Source organism: Mesoplodon bidens (genome assembly GCF_964165515.1).
Source record: "Mesoplodon bidens genome assembly, chromosome: 2".
Classification (NCBI taxonomy): Eukaryota; Metazoa; Chordata; class Mammalia; order Artiodactyla; family Ziphiidae; genus Mesoplodon; species Mesoplodon bidens.
The window spans coordinates 168,043,309-168,058,801 of record NC_138177.1 but is presented as its reverse complement, the minus strand read 5'-3'; the positions used below and the strand labels follow the sequence as shown (position 1 = coordinate 168,058,801).

At 53.1% G+C, this 15,493-nt stretch overlaps 1 protein-coding gene across 1 annotated transcript in view; it reads left to right on the top strand.

The window, feature by feature from the left end:
- Nucleotides 1–15,493, top strand: part of GRHL3 (grainyhead like transcription factor 3) — a gene marked incomplete at both ends in the record, with an annotated part of 31,331 nt that overhangs the window by 12,001 nt on the left and 3,837 nt on the right. The window contains 9 exons of the mRNA XM_081225364.1: nucleotides 1,650–1,808; nucleotides 2,400–2,478; nucleotides 2,600–2,733; nucleotides 4,415–4,449; nucleotides 5,650–5,738; nucleotides 6,591–6,676; nucleotides 9,168–9,232; nucleotides 13,743–13,836; nucleotides 14,895–15,065. Of these exons, the coding sequence (XP_081081490.1) occupies nucleotides 1,650–1,808; nucleotides 2,400–2,478; nucleotides 2,600–2,733; nucleotides 4,415–4,449; nucleotides 5,650–5,738; nucleotides 6,591–6,676; nucleotides 9,168–9,232; nucleotides 13,743–13,836; nucleotides 14,895–15,065 (912 nt within the window). The remainder of the gene's footprint in view (nucleotides 1–1,649; nucleotides 1,809–2,399; nucleotides 2,479–2,599; nucleotides 2,734–4,414; nucleotides 4,450–5,649; nucleotides 5,739–6,590; nucleotides 6,677–9,167; nucleotides 9,233–13,742; nucleotides 13,837–14,894; nucleotides 15,066–15,493) is intronic.

The following is a 15,493-nucleotide window of genomic DNA, read 5'->3' as shown; positions in this document are numbered from 1 at the left end:
CTCTGGTGATTTTTTTTCACACCAGTGATTAAGCCGTTTAGTGCTTGAGACCAGACTTGAACTCACCTGTGCTGCAGTGTCCCTCTGTGTCTTGGTTTTCTGTTTGGACAGGTGGCATCATGGAAAGGGCACTAGTCTGCGACTTGGGGACTCGAGTTGGGTAACCCTGGGCCTGTCCCTTCACCTACCTGGGCCAGACTTACCCCATCAGACCAAGGTTGGGTCTGGCTCTTGGCAAGGGCCTTTCTGGCCTAGAAAAGCTGGGGACCTAATCCCTGTCTCCCTGGCTTGCCTCATGGGGCGGTCCAGGCTGCCTGGAGAAAATGGAGGTGAAGGGACTCTGAAAACAACAAAGGGAGGCACAAAGGCGAGGGATTATTATTATTCAAACAGACACCAGGGACTGGGGGAGGAGCTGGGGCCTCCAGTTCAGGGAGGGGGGGAATGAGTTGCGTGGGAAGGGAGAGGTGGGTTTCGGTTGGGATTTTCTCACAGCCTCTTAAGCCCCCAGGCTTGGGTCTTTCTCAGGCGTGAGCTGGGTGGGGGCTGCATTAGGGCTGAGCTGGCTGAGGGGGAGGTATGTCTGGCATGCACCTGTGGGCCTGGCCCCCCCAGCCAGGGAAGGAAGGGGGTCTGCTCAGGGACCACACCCCACCCCCACTTGTGCAAGTCAGGGTCATTTCCAAGGGAAATGCCCCAAGGAACAGGGGCCAGCCTGGAGTGGGGTCTGGCCTAGGGTCCCACAGAGGAGTCAGCAGTAGGCAATCACTAGGTGAGCTTGCCAAGAGATGCCCAACTAAGACTGACCCCAACTGCCATCAGCTGCACGTAGGCTTCGGGTTGAGGCTCCAACTGTCCCACTTACAACAGTTACAAAATATCCAAGCCCCCTAGGTGTTCTACCAGCCTCACAGCCACAAGAGGTAGGTTTAATTGTCCACATTTTGCAGATAAACAAACTGAGGCCCGTGAGATTAAAGGACTTATCCAAAGCCACATGGCTTGAGTGGCAGAGGTCTAAGTGGCCCGATGTCCAGGCTCATTCCACCATGTCACCCTGCCCAACCCCCTGTGGAAACGTTAACAAGTCACATCCATGCTCAGAGCCTCCATTTCCTCAGCTGTACAATGGGGGTGACTGGTTCAGCTATGGCTAGAGCTGGTGGTTGCCGTGCATAGGGGCAGTGTCTCACTCTCTGTGGCCCAGGGCCAGCAGGAAAGCGGTCTTCTGGAGCTGGGAGGGAGGGGGATTTGGCCCTTCTCTACCTCCTTGCTCTGAGTTGGAAAAAAATGGGCTCTGGATTTTAAGCTCCTAAAGGACCCTTAGTCTCCCTCCCAGGGCCTTGATCCTTTGGGCTGCCCTTGGAAATCTAGTGGAAGCTGCATTGTCCACTGATGAAGACCTGAGCCCAAACTCCGGTTCCCTTATACATTCCCTGTGTCGCCTTGGGACAGCTGCCACCCCTCTCTGAGCATCAGTTTCCCCGTCTGTAAAAGAGAGGTGGTGATGTTTGCCTTCCAGGGGCGTTGTGAAGTTAAGGGTACCCACCAGACACACAGTAGGCTCCACAATTATACAGGATGGTTATGGAACAGCAGGCCTGGTGACCTGGGTCAGCTGTTTAGCTAGCTCCCTCATCTGTCCCCAGGTGTGTATCGGCATCAACTGCCTCAGCACAGACTTCTCCTCGCAGAAGGGGGTGAAGGGTGTCCCCCTGAACCTGCAGATCGACACCTACGACTGTGGCTCAGGCACTGAGCGCCTGGTACACCGAGCTGTCTGCCAGATCAAGATCTTTTGTGACAAGGTGGCTGGGGTGGACCCTCTGCTGGGCCCTGGGAGGGAGAAGGGCCAGCCCCGACCTGTGCATCCTCCCCAGCCATTCTGGGTGTGTCTGTCTCTGTTTCTTGCTCTCTGAATGTCTCTCCCTGTGTGCTTGTCATTTGTCTGTCTTGGTTTCTCTATGTATATTTTCCTCTGCTCTCTGCATTTCTGTCTCTCATCCCTTCCTCTTTCTGAAGATCTCTTTCTAGATCTCTGTAAATAGTTCTCCAGGTTTCTTTTTTTCTGTGTCTGTCTGTCTTTTTCACATTTCTCTTTCTTCTTATCTCTCTCCGAGTCCCTTTCTCTTTTCTGTTTCTCTCTCTGTTCCTCTCTCCCCACACCTCTCTGTCTCTCTCAATTTCTTCTTTCTCCGTCTTTCTATTTCTCTGTCTCTCATGGTCTACCTGACCTCAGGGCTGGGCTGCCCTGGGCTGGGCCGAGGGCTGGTACCTTCCCGTCTCCTGGTCTCACTCTGGGAAGAAAGCAACACCAGAGGGCTGGCCCACATTTAAGAGGCAAAGCAGCCAGCCCCTCCCAAGACCATCGGTGACCCCCTTTCCCTTATCCCCCACAGGGAGCGGAAAGGAAGATGAGGGACGATGAGCGGAAGCAGTTCCGGAGGAAGGTCAAGTGCCCCGACTCCAGCAACAGTGGTCAGTGGGGACGGGTGACCGCGGGGCTGGGTCGGGGTGAAGGGTACGGGAGACTAGAGGGCAGCGGTCGGAGGCGTGAATGGAGGGACCTCAAGGCACGATGCCTTCCTTTTCCCATCAGGCATCAAGGGCTCCCTGCTATCCGGCTTCAGGGGCAATGAGACCACCTACCTGCGGCCTGAGGCAGACCTGGAGACCCCGCCAGTGCTGTTCATCCCCAACGTGCACTTCTCTGGCCTGCAGCGCCCTGGAGGGGTGAGGGTCTTGGGCTGAGAGAGGGTCGTGGCCCCTGGGAGGGGCTGTCTTAGCACAGACCAGCAGGGAGCAACCTGCTACTCAGCCATTACAGGCCAATTTAGATGTTGATAGGTCCTGATATCATCAAATTATCTTTATTGTTTCCCAGGGGACTAAAAAAATGTATATATGGTCATATAACTTCAGTGACCTTTTCTACTGAAGAGAAGAATGTTAATAAAGAAATGGACTTCATACCCATCGAAATGTTCACTCCTGGAGCACACACAGGGCAGGTTTCTAATATCAGAGTCCCACGTTAGACTGTAGCCACATCGAAGCTGGGTGGATAATAATCATCATAGCAACACTTGTGAGCGCTCACTGTACTCCAGGCGCTGCTCTAAGTGCTTTCCCTGCATTATCTCCTTTAGCCCTCACTACCTCCCTGTGAAGTTGTTAATAGGATTCTCCCTGGATTCACAGCATGGAAATTGAGGCTTTGAGACCAAAATTACACAGGATGTGGCGGAGCCAGGATTGGGACCCAGGCAACTTGGCTTCAGAAACAGTGCCCGTTACCCTGAGTTACACCACCTCTCAACACAGAGAGCCATTTACCAAGCACCTTGACCGGCCAGCGGTGCTGGGCCCAGCCTTTTGCTGCATTGTCTCGTTTCCCCCTCACCTCACCTGGGCAGCCCAGCCATCCTCTGAGGTAGAGACTGTTATTCCCATTTTCCAGGCAAGGTCACTCAACAAGTCAGTGGCAGAATCAAGACCCCAGAGCCTGTCTGTGAGTTTGCTTCCATATTAAACAATCTGACTGTTGCCTTCCACTGAGCTCCCACCGTTTAGGTGGGAATGTTTGCAGAAACGGCCCTCGGTGTACAGATGTGTTCAGTGCAGTGACTTCAAACAATAAGATAGATTATGGTGCTGAAAGAGTAGCCAGTCCTGAGGTCAGCCCTGGTGCACATTCAAAGCCTTCTCTGCGTCTGCCACACCCCCTTCACTGCCCTGGAGTAGTTCTGTGGCCCCCATAGCACAGGAGGCTGCATTAACCCACTCTCTCTCCCCAACCAGAGGCCTCAAGTAGGGAGATGACCACTTGGGCTCAAAGCTCCCTGTGGGAGGAAGAAGTGGGGCGCCAGCGCTTGTGCCTGTGAGCCTGAGAGAGGGCACCAGGGGAGCGGGAAGGCAGAGAGCCTGGTGCTGAACCACAGTGCTGCCCCCGTGGTGGTACCCCAGCGACCCTGCCCTCTCGGGGCCTGGCTGTGCTACCTCACAGGGCTGCTGATGGCTGCACCAGGTAGTGCATTGCCAGGCACACGTGAGGGTTCAAAACGACTGCCTCTTCCCCTTCCACTTTTACCTCAGCTCCAGGACAGTCTGCAGTTCCAGCCCTTCTGGGCCTGCGGGAGCTCAGATGGGACTCACTGATTCTGCCACCCTTTCCTTAGCACCTCATGTGTTCACTGAGTCCTGACTCATCCAACTGGGGCTTGGTACTTCCTTTCAACTCAAGGTCTCAGCTCACTTGAGGGGACACATCTGAGCAGAATGAGCTAGAAAGCCATCGAAACTGCATTACCCCGTATCTCCCCACAAAGATTGTTCATCCCAGAAAGGCTCCAGCAGCTGAGGGCTACTCTCTTCTTCCTGTCTGTGACAGAAAATGTCTTTCTCTTCGTTGCAGGCAGTGCCCTCAGCAGGACACGGCACCTCCAACAGGTACGGAGAGAAGCAGCCAAGGGCCTCACCTTCCTGCCTGTCCCCCCTTTACTGCTCGTAAGCTCCCAGCCTGCCCTTCCCTCTGCTGTCCCCCAAGCCAGAAGCTGGGCCCGGAGGAAGCAGCCTTGAGACTCTGCCCCCAACCCCCAAGCTAGACTCATGCTCCTTTCTTACTGAAATTGCCTGAGTTTTTATGGGTTTGTTTTATTTGAAAAGTTGGAGAATCTTTGGCGAGACACCTGCTTGTAAAATGGGAAAGAGAAAGCCTCTGAGATGGTGGTACAGATTCAGAGAGTAAGGAGGGCATCTGTGTGGGAGGACCTGGGGGGATCAACCCCGTGTCCCCTCCCCCCACACCCACCAGACTCCAAGAGGCCAAGGGGGTGGCCAGGGCCCCTTGGCCCTTCAGCCCAGGATGGACCTCCACGTCCTTCCCTCTGTCAGCCACAGTCCCTTCACCTCTTCAAGCCTCAGCTAGAAATCTGTCAAAGAAGGAAAATGGCCTCATGAGGATGAGGCAGATATGAGAAGCGGCATGTAATAGAATCTTTGTAAATGGGAAAGCACTTTATGAAGATCATGTATTGTTGATATCAGTCTCCTCCTTATAAACAAGAAGTACTTTTCATAAGGTTCTTTCACACCAAATTATGTCACTTATTACCTCACAACAGCCCCAGTGAGTCAGGCAAGCAGGGGTTATTGCACTACTTTATAGATGAGGAAACTGAGGCTCAGAGGAAGTGAAATGACTTGCCCAAGGTCACACAGCTTTTAGGAAGCAGAGGCAGGCTGGAAGCTAAGTCTGACTCACTCTAAAATCCACAAGCCTCCCTCCTCCCACTGACTCACGTCCAACTTGATTCTTTCAAAAAAGAATAGTACTGATGATGAAACAATAGTCCATATTTATGGAGGGTCTGCTGTGTGTCACACACTGTTCTAAAAGCAGTGTGCATTATCTCCTTCAGCCTCACAACTTTACGCAGCACCCTGCTATAGATGGGGACACCGAGGGGCTGTCACCCTGCTAGTGAGGGGCAGGGCTGGGATTTAAACCCATGCAGTCCAACTCCAGAACCTGCTCCTGTAACCTCTGTCCCACTGCTTTGTGCCCACCCTCATAGGGTCTTCTTCACCTCTGGGGCCCCTCAGACTCTGGCTTCCTCACAGGCCTCTCTCTCCCTGCCATCCCCACAGGCTGCCTCTGAAGCGTACCTGCTCACCCTTCACCGAGGAGTTTGAGCCTCTGCCCTCCAAACAGGCCAAGGAAGATGATCTACAGAGAGGTAGCCTCATTCCCACCCCATCTGTCCTCTGATCCCAGCCCCAGCCCCCCATGAGGCCTCCCCAAAGCCTCAGACTGATTCTGGTCCAGGCAGCCAGGGCAGCACCCACCCCAGCGGGGACAGCACGAGGGGCTGCTTTACTCCCTGGAGTTTGGGGCTGGGCCAGGATTTGAGTGAGGGGGTGGAGCAGGTAAGGAGGGCATCCAGGGTGCTTGGAGAGACAGCCACGGAGCTGGGGGGCTTCTGCCTCTGACCTTGTTTGAACGTGGGCGTCCTGGGGCAGCTGGTAAGGCAACAGGCTCATAATGTTGGGCAGGTCCTCCCCACTTTCTCTAATGGGGTTAGGAGTGGGGTGGGTTTTCTATACCTGGCTTTCTGTCTTTGACACAGTAAGTCTGTGACTTCCTGAGAGAGGGGTGCTGTAGCTGACCATCAGGAAGAAACCAACCAGCAAGCAAGATCAAGAGCTTCCAGCAACCTGGAACTGAGCCTTGCACCCCACTTGGTGTTACATCAATACTGCCCACAACAACTCTGTGAAACAGTGGGTGGAGCTGCCTCCATGTTCCATCTGGAAAAAATGAGGCTCAGTGATATTAAAAGAACTTCTTCAGGGTCACAGAGCTGGCAGGTGGCAGAGCAGGGATTCAAACCCACCAAAATCAGCAAAGTCTGAGCAAGTGTGTGGGACCTGCAGAGCCAGGTGGGGTATTTCCCAGCTGGGTACAGACCCTCAGCAAGGATTTGCTCTTTTTGCAGAAATCAATCTTAGGTTACAAATAATATTTTTTAAGATTCTCCCACCCCCAGATGTTCCCTTGCACCATTAAAAGCCACCCCTTTGCTTCTCAGTGCTGTTGTACGTGCGGAGAGAGACTGAGGAGGTGTTTGACGCCCTCATGCTGAAGACCCCGGACCTGAAGGGCCTGAGGAGTGCGGTAAGAGGCCTTGTGGACCCTGGCCGCGGCCCTCTCTGCCCTCCCATCTCCCCCGACTCTTCGCCATATAGTTCTGATTTCCCACAGGAAGACTCTGGGAAGGAGTATGCTGGAACGCTGGCTTTCTGGTGGCCCATCCGTCCCACCCATCTGAGGGTGCCTGTGGGGCCCCGCTGGTGGAGGTGTGCCTCTGAGATGTTATCTCCCAGCCAGAACCCGGGCTCCACCCTGGGAGTCGCACACACCATAAATCCTCCTTAATCTGATAGCTGCTGTCTGACAGGCCAGAGCTTTTTGTTGGCTTTGCAAACCTGTTTCTATTTTAATGGGAATGAAACCCCAAAAGGCCAGGCCCCAGAGATACCCTTTTTTCTTTCCCAGAGGGCCTCATTCCTCCAGCTTGTGGTTGGACGGGGGGCGCTGGCTGGGGCGGCTGAAGGTGTTGTCTGGGCAAGGAGACCTTCCCCAACCCCCCAAACCGCCAGAGAGCAGGTGAAACAGCCCTGAACAAAATCCACAGCAGCTTTGTGGTTCAGCTAAAAATTGAGCAAACACAGCCTCCGCCAGGGCCAGCTGTGTTTCAAGGTCGAACCACACAGAAAAGCCTGATGGTTCTAAGATGTCAGGTTGGGGAAGGGAAAATGAATCAAGCGATAACATAGCTGCCTTTTATTGAAGACCCACTATGTGTCAGGCATCTTGTCAGGCATGCTGCATTTGCTAGCTCACCCTATTCTCTTAACAACCCTGAAAAGTGGGTACTATTAATGATCTCCTCATTTCCCATAAGGAAATAGCCTCCCAGAGGTCAGGTGACTTGCCAAGGTAACTTAGAAGTGACAGAGCTGAGGTTCTAGCCCAAGCTCTCTCCACTCGGCTATGTTATCCTGTTCTCTTCACATAGCATCAGCCCTGCTTGGCACCAGCCCCAGGAAGTTGGGCTCACAAAAGGCCATTAATGTCACTAGAATACAGACTCAGAATCTTTGGGTTGGACAGTACCTTAAAGGGTCAGCTCCCCATCTGGTGCCCGAGCTCTCTCCTCAGTAGCTCTTCCAAGTGGGTGCCCTCTCTTGACTTGCATACTTCAGGGATGAAGAGCTCATCGCTCTTGGGGCAGCCACACAAAGCAGTTGTCTTTGTACAACATATAGTTAGAAAGCTCCTAAGTTCTTGCTTAGACTGACTTGAGATCTTCCTGATAGCCTCTAGCCACATTGCCTGCCATTAAGATAAGTAGTCTAAGAACTTTTCTTGCCTGGAGAGACCTCTGTCAAGGCAGAGACCAGCTGAGGAGCTGAATCGGCTCCTCTTCCTGAAAGGCCCAGAGAGGACAACCTCCACCTGAAGCTTGTTGCTTGCCGTTCCCTGCAGCTCCAAGGCAGCCAGTAGTACTAACCAGCAGCATTTGACCGAGCTTTCCCCAGGGATGGCACTGGGCCGGGCCCTTGACATAACCGTCTCAATTCCTGTGCAGAACCACCTGTGTGTACATCCCATCCTGGCACCCATTTTTCAAATGAGGAAACTGAGGCTCCATGAAGTAAGGTGACTTGTTCAGAGTTCTGCAACCCCAGGTGGTGGAACTGGGACCAGACCAGTCTGTCTGCCCCACAGGAGACTTCAGGAGGTCTGGGGAGAAATGGGCTGACTGTGTGAGCTCAGCCAGGTCGCTGAGGCCTCTGAGCTGCAATTTCCTCACTTGTAGACTAAGCTCCAATGTTCTGGGATGTGATGGGTGCAGGAAATCTGGGTTCTAGGCTAGGCCTTGGGTGCATAACTTATCTTCTTCAAGTTCAGCATCCTCACCCATCAAATGGGGTAAATAATTCCTGCTAGAAAGGGTAGGGGGTTATCCACCCCTCCCCGCCCACACAACAGGACAAGAGCATCCCTGTTGCACCACTTCTGAAGTAATAATGACCATTTATTTGAGTACTGACATTTATTTAGTACATACCAGGAACTGTCCTAAGTGTTTTACATAGACCAATTCATTTAATTCTGTCAACAACCCTGTGAGCTAGGCACCATTTCCATCTCCACGAGAGGTTTGCACAGCTGGTCAGCTAGCTGGTGAGTGGGGAGCCCTCAGCACTGGAACAATCCAAATGTCTGATGATAGGCAAGGATTGAGGGAAATGGCAGATGACCTTTGGAATAGTTTACAACCACTAAACATGCTGTTGGTCAAGAGTTTGTTGTGATATGGGAAGGCTTATAACATACAATGATAAGTAAAACTATCTACGTGGGATATAAAAATACCCGTGTATGTGGCCAAAAGACAGGAAGGAATACACTCAGATGTTATTAGTGTTTATCTCTGGGATACAGGATTACGGATGAGTTATAATTTTCTTCACTGTATTTTTCTACAATACGGGTATATATTACTTTTATAATCAGGAAATTAAAAATCATGATAGAAAAGACTGGTATAAACCCAGTTTTGGCAGCAGATGGTGAATCTCCTGTCATCCTCTTCCAGATCTCTGAGAAGTATGGGTTCCCTGAGGAGAACATTTACAAAGTCTACAAGAAATGCAAGCGGGGGTAAGTGCCCAGCACAGCTCTCCCTCCTCACACCCCCACGCTGCCCCTTTCCCTCTAAAACGTTGGCTCAGGGAGCTCCCAGCAGGTTCGCCCTGCCTGGCAGAGGCCTGCTGCTCGGAGCTGAGCTGTGTTTGTACTTGGCTTTGTGGAGAGGTAGAGGCGATGTGGAGTTGGGGTGGAGAGTGCCCTATCAGGCCAAGGCCACCTGCAGAGACCAGACACTGATCACTGTTGGGAAGGAAAGGAGTGGGAGACAGATGCAAGGGTCCTCATACACCACCTACTCAGGGGGAGAGGGAAGCACAGGGCCACATGTCAGAAATAACCAAGGTAACCAAGTCATTTGACTCTAATGGTAATGATGATAGTGACTATCATCATTTAACCACCTACTACATGCCACATACTAGGCTAAGCTTATCTCATTTAACCCTCACGGCCATACCATGAGGTAGATACCATTACACACATTTTACAGATAGGGAAGTTGAGGCTCAGAGGTGATAAGCAACGTTCAGAGGGGCAGGAGCAGTGGAGTAAAGGCACAGAAGCAGAAGGGCCCAGCAGAGTTGCTACCGGCTGAATCAGAGGGTCCGAGAAAGAAATGGCTGGCGATGAGTCTGGGAAGGGAGCTGTGATTGGACTTCATTTTTTTTTTTAATTAATTAATTGATTTTTGGCTGTGTTGGGTCTTCGTTTCTGCGCGTGGGCTTTCTCTAGTTGCGGCGAGCAGGGGCCACTCTTCATCGCGGTGCGCGGGCCTCTCACTATCGTGGCCTCTCTTGTTGCGGAGCACAGGCTCCAGACGCGCAGGCTCAGTAGTTGTGGCTCACGGGCCTAGTTGCTCCGTGGCATGTGGGATCTTCCCAGACCAGGGCTCGAACCCGTGTCCCCTGCATTAGCAGGCAGATTCTCAATCACTGCACCACCAGGGAAGCCCCCTGGACGTCATTTTGAGGGAGCCCAGCCAGGGATGCTCCACAGGCCTCCTCCATCTTCAAGTCTGGATGAGGCAGGAGGGAGTAAAGCTTTACCTTCCAGGGGGCCGGGCAGTGACTGCCGCCTGCCACGGGCTCCAGAGGATGAGTGCTAAGGACCACAGTAGCCTTTGCTCTCTGCCCAGGAGATCTCTCCTTGGCAGGGGTGGCATGGGGGGGTGCAGTTGGAGGGCCACATGGTGACGGCCCTCCCAGGCTTCCACCCCCGTCAGAGCCAGTGAGCCGGGCCTCTGCATGCAGCCCTTGCTGCGTAGGTCACTTCACCAGCCCAGCATGGGGGCCCCTGTGCAGTGAGGAATTGTGACTGCCATTCCCTGCCTAGAGGACCTGGACTAGGGCCCTGGGAAACACCCACAGCCCCTCCCTGCCCCCGAACAGCTCGGACTGATCCTCCAGCTCCAGACAGCCTGAGACTAAGTCCCGCTACTCTTCGTGGCTCTTCCTGGAAGGTGCTCAGGCTTTGCCCTGGGGCTACTGTCTGTGGCTCTTCTTTCAGGGGACTGCAAAATGAGGCATGTTTTGTACTCAAGCTAAGGGCCCATCCAGTCAGGCCCAGGGGCCACCTCCTTCCTCACAGACAGGCCTCCTTCCCTCCCCTTTTTGGCTCCCACCCAGCCTCCCATAGAAGGGCCGGCGGTGGGGGGAAGGTGTGCAGCCCTGCAGCCCCTGGGAAAGGATCGTTTGGTTTTGGTTGTATGAATGTCTAGGGTTCTTTGTGTATTTTTTTCCTTCCAAGTTTCGGTTTCAAACTGGGAACTGGAGCTCACATGCTCTGTGGAGCGGAATCCACCTCATAGCGGAGGGCAGGCTCTGCTTTGCCCAGACAAGCCCAGCCCCACTTCCCCTTTGGTGCCAGTGTCCACACCCCCTGACTGCCACCCCACCTGCCACCGCCGTCCTCTCTCACAGATCCCACCTCAGGCTGCGCTGAGGGGCTGGGAAATGCCTTGTGTATGACTGCGCACAAAGATGCCCCATAGCCCCACTGGCTGAGTTGCAAGTCTTTCCCTTAAGCCCCAGCCAGATATTTCAACTATAATTATAATAACTTCCATTTGTGGAGCACTTCCTACATGCCAAGCGCTGGGTTAAGTAACTCCCAAGCATCATCTCGTTGACCATTTGAATTTGGTATGATTATTTCTACAGAAGAGGAAACTGGGGTTCGGGATAGTCCCAGGGTTACAGAGTTAGTAATGGCAGGAGGAAGCATGGCCTGTCTAAAGCCCACGCAGGCACCCACTGTTTTATCTTGCCTCCTGCTTGTTCCCTTAACCGCTAAGCAATGTGCAAATAAAGGCTGTGGCCAGGCCAGCAGATTTATATTTGCCCAGCTCCATAGCCCAGGGCATCACCCAGCGGCCCTTCAGAAGCACCCGCACCCCATACACACCCCAGCCATGAAACCTCAGGCCTAGTATTGTCTGCGATGCCTAAATGAGAAGAATCCCCCAAAAAACCTATCGGGAGAGCAGAGGCAGGCTCATTTGCTGCTTCCCTCATCTGAGGAACAGGAAATTGTAATCACTGGCCTCGTTTATTTTCACAGAACCCTCCAGAAAGTCCTCTGGACAAAGGTAGATACAATCAGCTTTACAAGCACCACTGAGTGTGCTTGAAAGATTAACAAATACATTGTTTTTGCTGGCGGCTGGCCAGGGGTTCTATGCGAACTAGGACAGAAGACAGCCAGAAGCTGGCAAGTGACAGGAGGCCCACATTCTGGGACAGCGGTTCCTGACAAGCCCCTGCCTCTAGGGCCCGGTTGTCATTGACCTCTGAGAGGAAAGGGTCTGTGGGCCTGTCTGGGATCCCCTGTGCGAGGGCATGCGCTCTGGGCCTTCTGGGAGGCCCTGCCTGAGAGTAGGCCTTCAAGTTAGTGCACGTAGGGCACTTAGTGCCTGGCACCTAAAGCACTCAGTAAATGCCACTATAGGAGGAGACTAACAAAAGCACCAACACTGACAAACCGCCCACCCCTCTGCCCCAGCCCTGGTCTCCTCTGGTCTGTTCCCAGCCGGCAGCTCCCAGACAAAGATCCCTCTGTGGAATGAAGGAACTGCACACAGGACCCAAGGAAGCAGGATCTTATAATTAGATGCTGGCAGTCAGCACCCAGGCCTCGGAGCCTGAGCCCAGACCTCCTTCCAGAAAGCAGCAGCTGCTTGATGCTATTGCAGAGACGACTGGACGTGGGCCGTAGGCTTCAGCCCACTGCTGTCTCCATTACACATCCTGAGCTGGGGGACTCGGGTGGGGGGACAAAGCCACTGCCTCTCCCGGGGTCCCCGGGGAAAACAGACGGCTGGCTACCTGCCAGGAGTAGTAGTCTGGGATTCTCACCGCCCTCCCTCCTGTCCCATTTAAATAATCTTGCCTTATCTTGAACTCTCCCCCAGCCCTGGATTTTGCCTTCCTTTTATATGCCACTTCCTAGCTTATAATTATAGGGTTTTGGGTTTTGTTGTTGTTTTTTTTTCTAAAAAAATAATGCAGTGGAAAGAGACAAAAGTCAAGATTCAAATTCCAGTTCTGCCATCTCTTAACTGTGTGATCCCAGCCAAATGACTTTGCTCAGGTACCCCATCTATGAGCTGGGTAATACGGTTATAAGGATCCATTCTCCCGGGCCCTGGTAGATTCAAAACTCCTGGAGGGCGGGACCTAGGATCTCTATGTGGCCCTTGTTTTTGTTTGGAGCAAGGTCTTGAATATGGAAAGACCTCAGCAGATGCTGGTGAAGTGGATGGAGGGGTGGATGGAGGAAAGCACCCGCCCCCATTACAAAGAGGAAGCTGCTGTGCTCAGGACAGGTCACAGCCCGGTGGGTCCTTCACTGGGGAGGCAGCTCCTAGAGGAGTGCCCTTGGCTATACTGTGGCTTTGACCCTCTGCAGAGGGCCACATGCACGGAGGCTCTGTCCCTCTCAGGTTGGCTCAGGTCCTTGCCTGAAGACTGTGGGGGGAGAGACAGCCAAGCCCCTCAAGTCCACGATGCCATCCCTGAGATTTCAGCTTCCTGGGGTGAAACCGAGGGGGCCTTGCGTGGCACCTGCTTGTGGGTCAGGCGGGCACATCCGAGTGACACATCGCAGCCTCCTGCTGAACCCAAACCTCACGGGTCCACCCGCCACACCTCCTGCACTTGAACTCACACTCCGCGTCCGAGTGCTCAGTCTGGCCTGGCGACTAAGGCGCGCTGTGCTGGTTGCTCAAAAGTGCCCACACTCGTGTGTTTGAGGAAAGGCGATGTGGTGCAGCAGGTGGGCGTGGCTGCCAGCAGGCCTGGGTTTGAGTTGGGCTCGGCCACTTGGGAAGTGTGTCCTCCCCCGTAAAGTGGGACGGTGAGTGGTCCCCTTGTGGGTTGTTATGAGGATCAGAGAGAAAGTCCAAGAGGTGCCTGAAGTGCTGGGGGCGCCCGGTAGGTAGCAACCACTACAGTCCCCCTTTACTCAGAGGCCCTGTAAACAAGGGGCCCAGCCCATTCTACACACACCTTCTCTTCCCTTCCAGAATCTTGGTCAACATGGACAACAACATCATTCAGCATTACAGCAACCACGCGGCCTTCCTGCTGGACGCGGGGGAGCTGGACGGCGGGGTTCAGGTCGTCCTCACGGAGCTGTGAGCCCTGAGCCCCACGCCTCAGGCCTCCTGGAGGGGACTGCAGGCAAGGAGCAGCTGGGCAGTGGCCCCCGCCACACACAACCTCTGTGCCTGCCTCCGTGCCGTTACCTGAATGCCTTCCCTGAGGGAAGAGGCCCTCAAGTCACAGACCCACAGACGTCAAGGCCAGGAGGGGACCTGGGAGGTGTCCTGATCCGAACCCTCATCTTGTGCTTAAATCTATTCTCTGAACTTCCGGCCAGAGCCTGCCCGGCCAGGGACAGCGTCACGTTGGTTAACAAGCCCAGCAGGCTGTTCCCTCCTCGCAAGACCTGCTCTACAGCCCCTCTCCCGCAGGCTGCCGTTCGGATGCGGGAAGCGGACCCTGTCTCCACAGGCTGACTTGACTCTTCCATCAACTTCAGACCAATGAGTCCTCACCCTTTGGTCAGTTAGTTAACTTGAAAACACTTGATTTTCAGTGCAAATGACTTTTAAAAGACACTGTAGTGGATACACTCTCCTCATAGATGTACTTCCTCAACACTAGACAGCAGTCAGAGCCGACCGACTGGAACAAAGTGGCCTCGGTGTAAAATGACTGCCATGCCTGCTCACTACTGTATACATTTCTTATTTACAATTTTCATTTATGTTTTATATATATATAAGTATATATTGTATATATATGCAACATTTTATATTTTTCATGGATGCGTTTTTATCATTTCAAAAAATGTGTATTTCACATTTCTTGGATTATTTTTTTTAGCTGTTATTCAGTTATGCATTTTGTATACTCGTATGGTATTCAGTAATAAAATTCTATGTATGTATTACTTCAAATGCTACACTAGTTCCTTTTGTGAAAGTCTTCCAGAAGGAGAGGGTGAAAGTAAACAAGGCCTCTCTCCTTCTCTATCCTATAAGTGGTTTGCCTCGAACTTGAAGGGCGCTGGTAAGTGCTGGGCCCTGGTGAAGCAGAGGTGCCACCGTGGAAGGCGGCCGAGTCCTGATGCCCAGCCTGTCCTGTGTGGCCTGTCCTGTGTGGTCCCACAGGCTGAACGTTATGACGTCAGGATCACTGACTCTGGCCATGTGACCGCGCTCTCCTGCCAGTTCTGCCCCCATGCTCTCGACCAACTCACTTTTCCTGTTGCCGGCTCCTACCCGCTCACAGACACGATCCAGCCATCTCTCCCCGACTCTGAGGTCAGTGACGTCCTGTCGGTATGTTGGAGGGAGTGTTTACACCACAGGAATTGACAAATGCTACAAATCAAGGCCTTATTTTCCCTAGAGAACAAACTGCAAATCAGAGCTTCCTCCCTCCCTCGTCCCTTCTGGCTTACCAGCACACCACCAGCTCTAGTCCTCAGCTTCTTTGGCTGTAAAAGGGGCGGGGCTGTAAAATGGGTCATCAGGTAGCTACAATCTTTGGAGCGCCAGGGTTCACTGGTGGGTCTCAAAAGCCCCTACAATGTGGGGGAGGAGATAGCAGGCAGCCCTTGGGCATCCTCCCCAGACTCAGTTATAGCAGCTCTGCTTTCCTTTGTTTACATACTAAGATTTCTCATATTAACTTTTGTCTGAACTAAACTTAAAGAAGTATGAAAACCGTGGATGTCTCCAAGGGCCTTCCGGCTCTGACAGGAGGT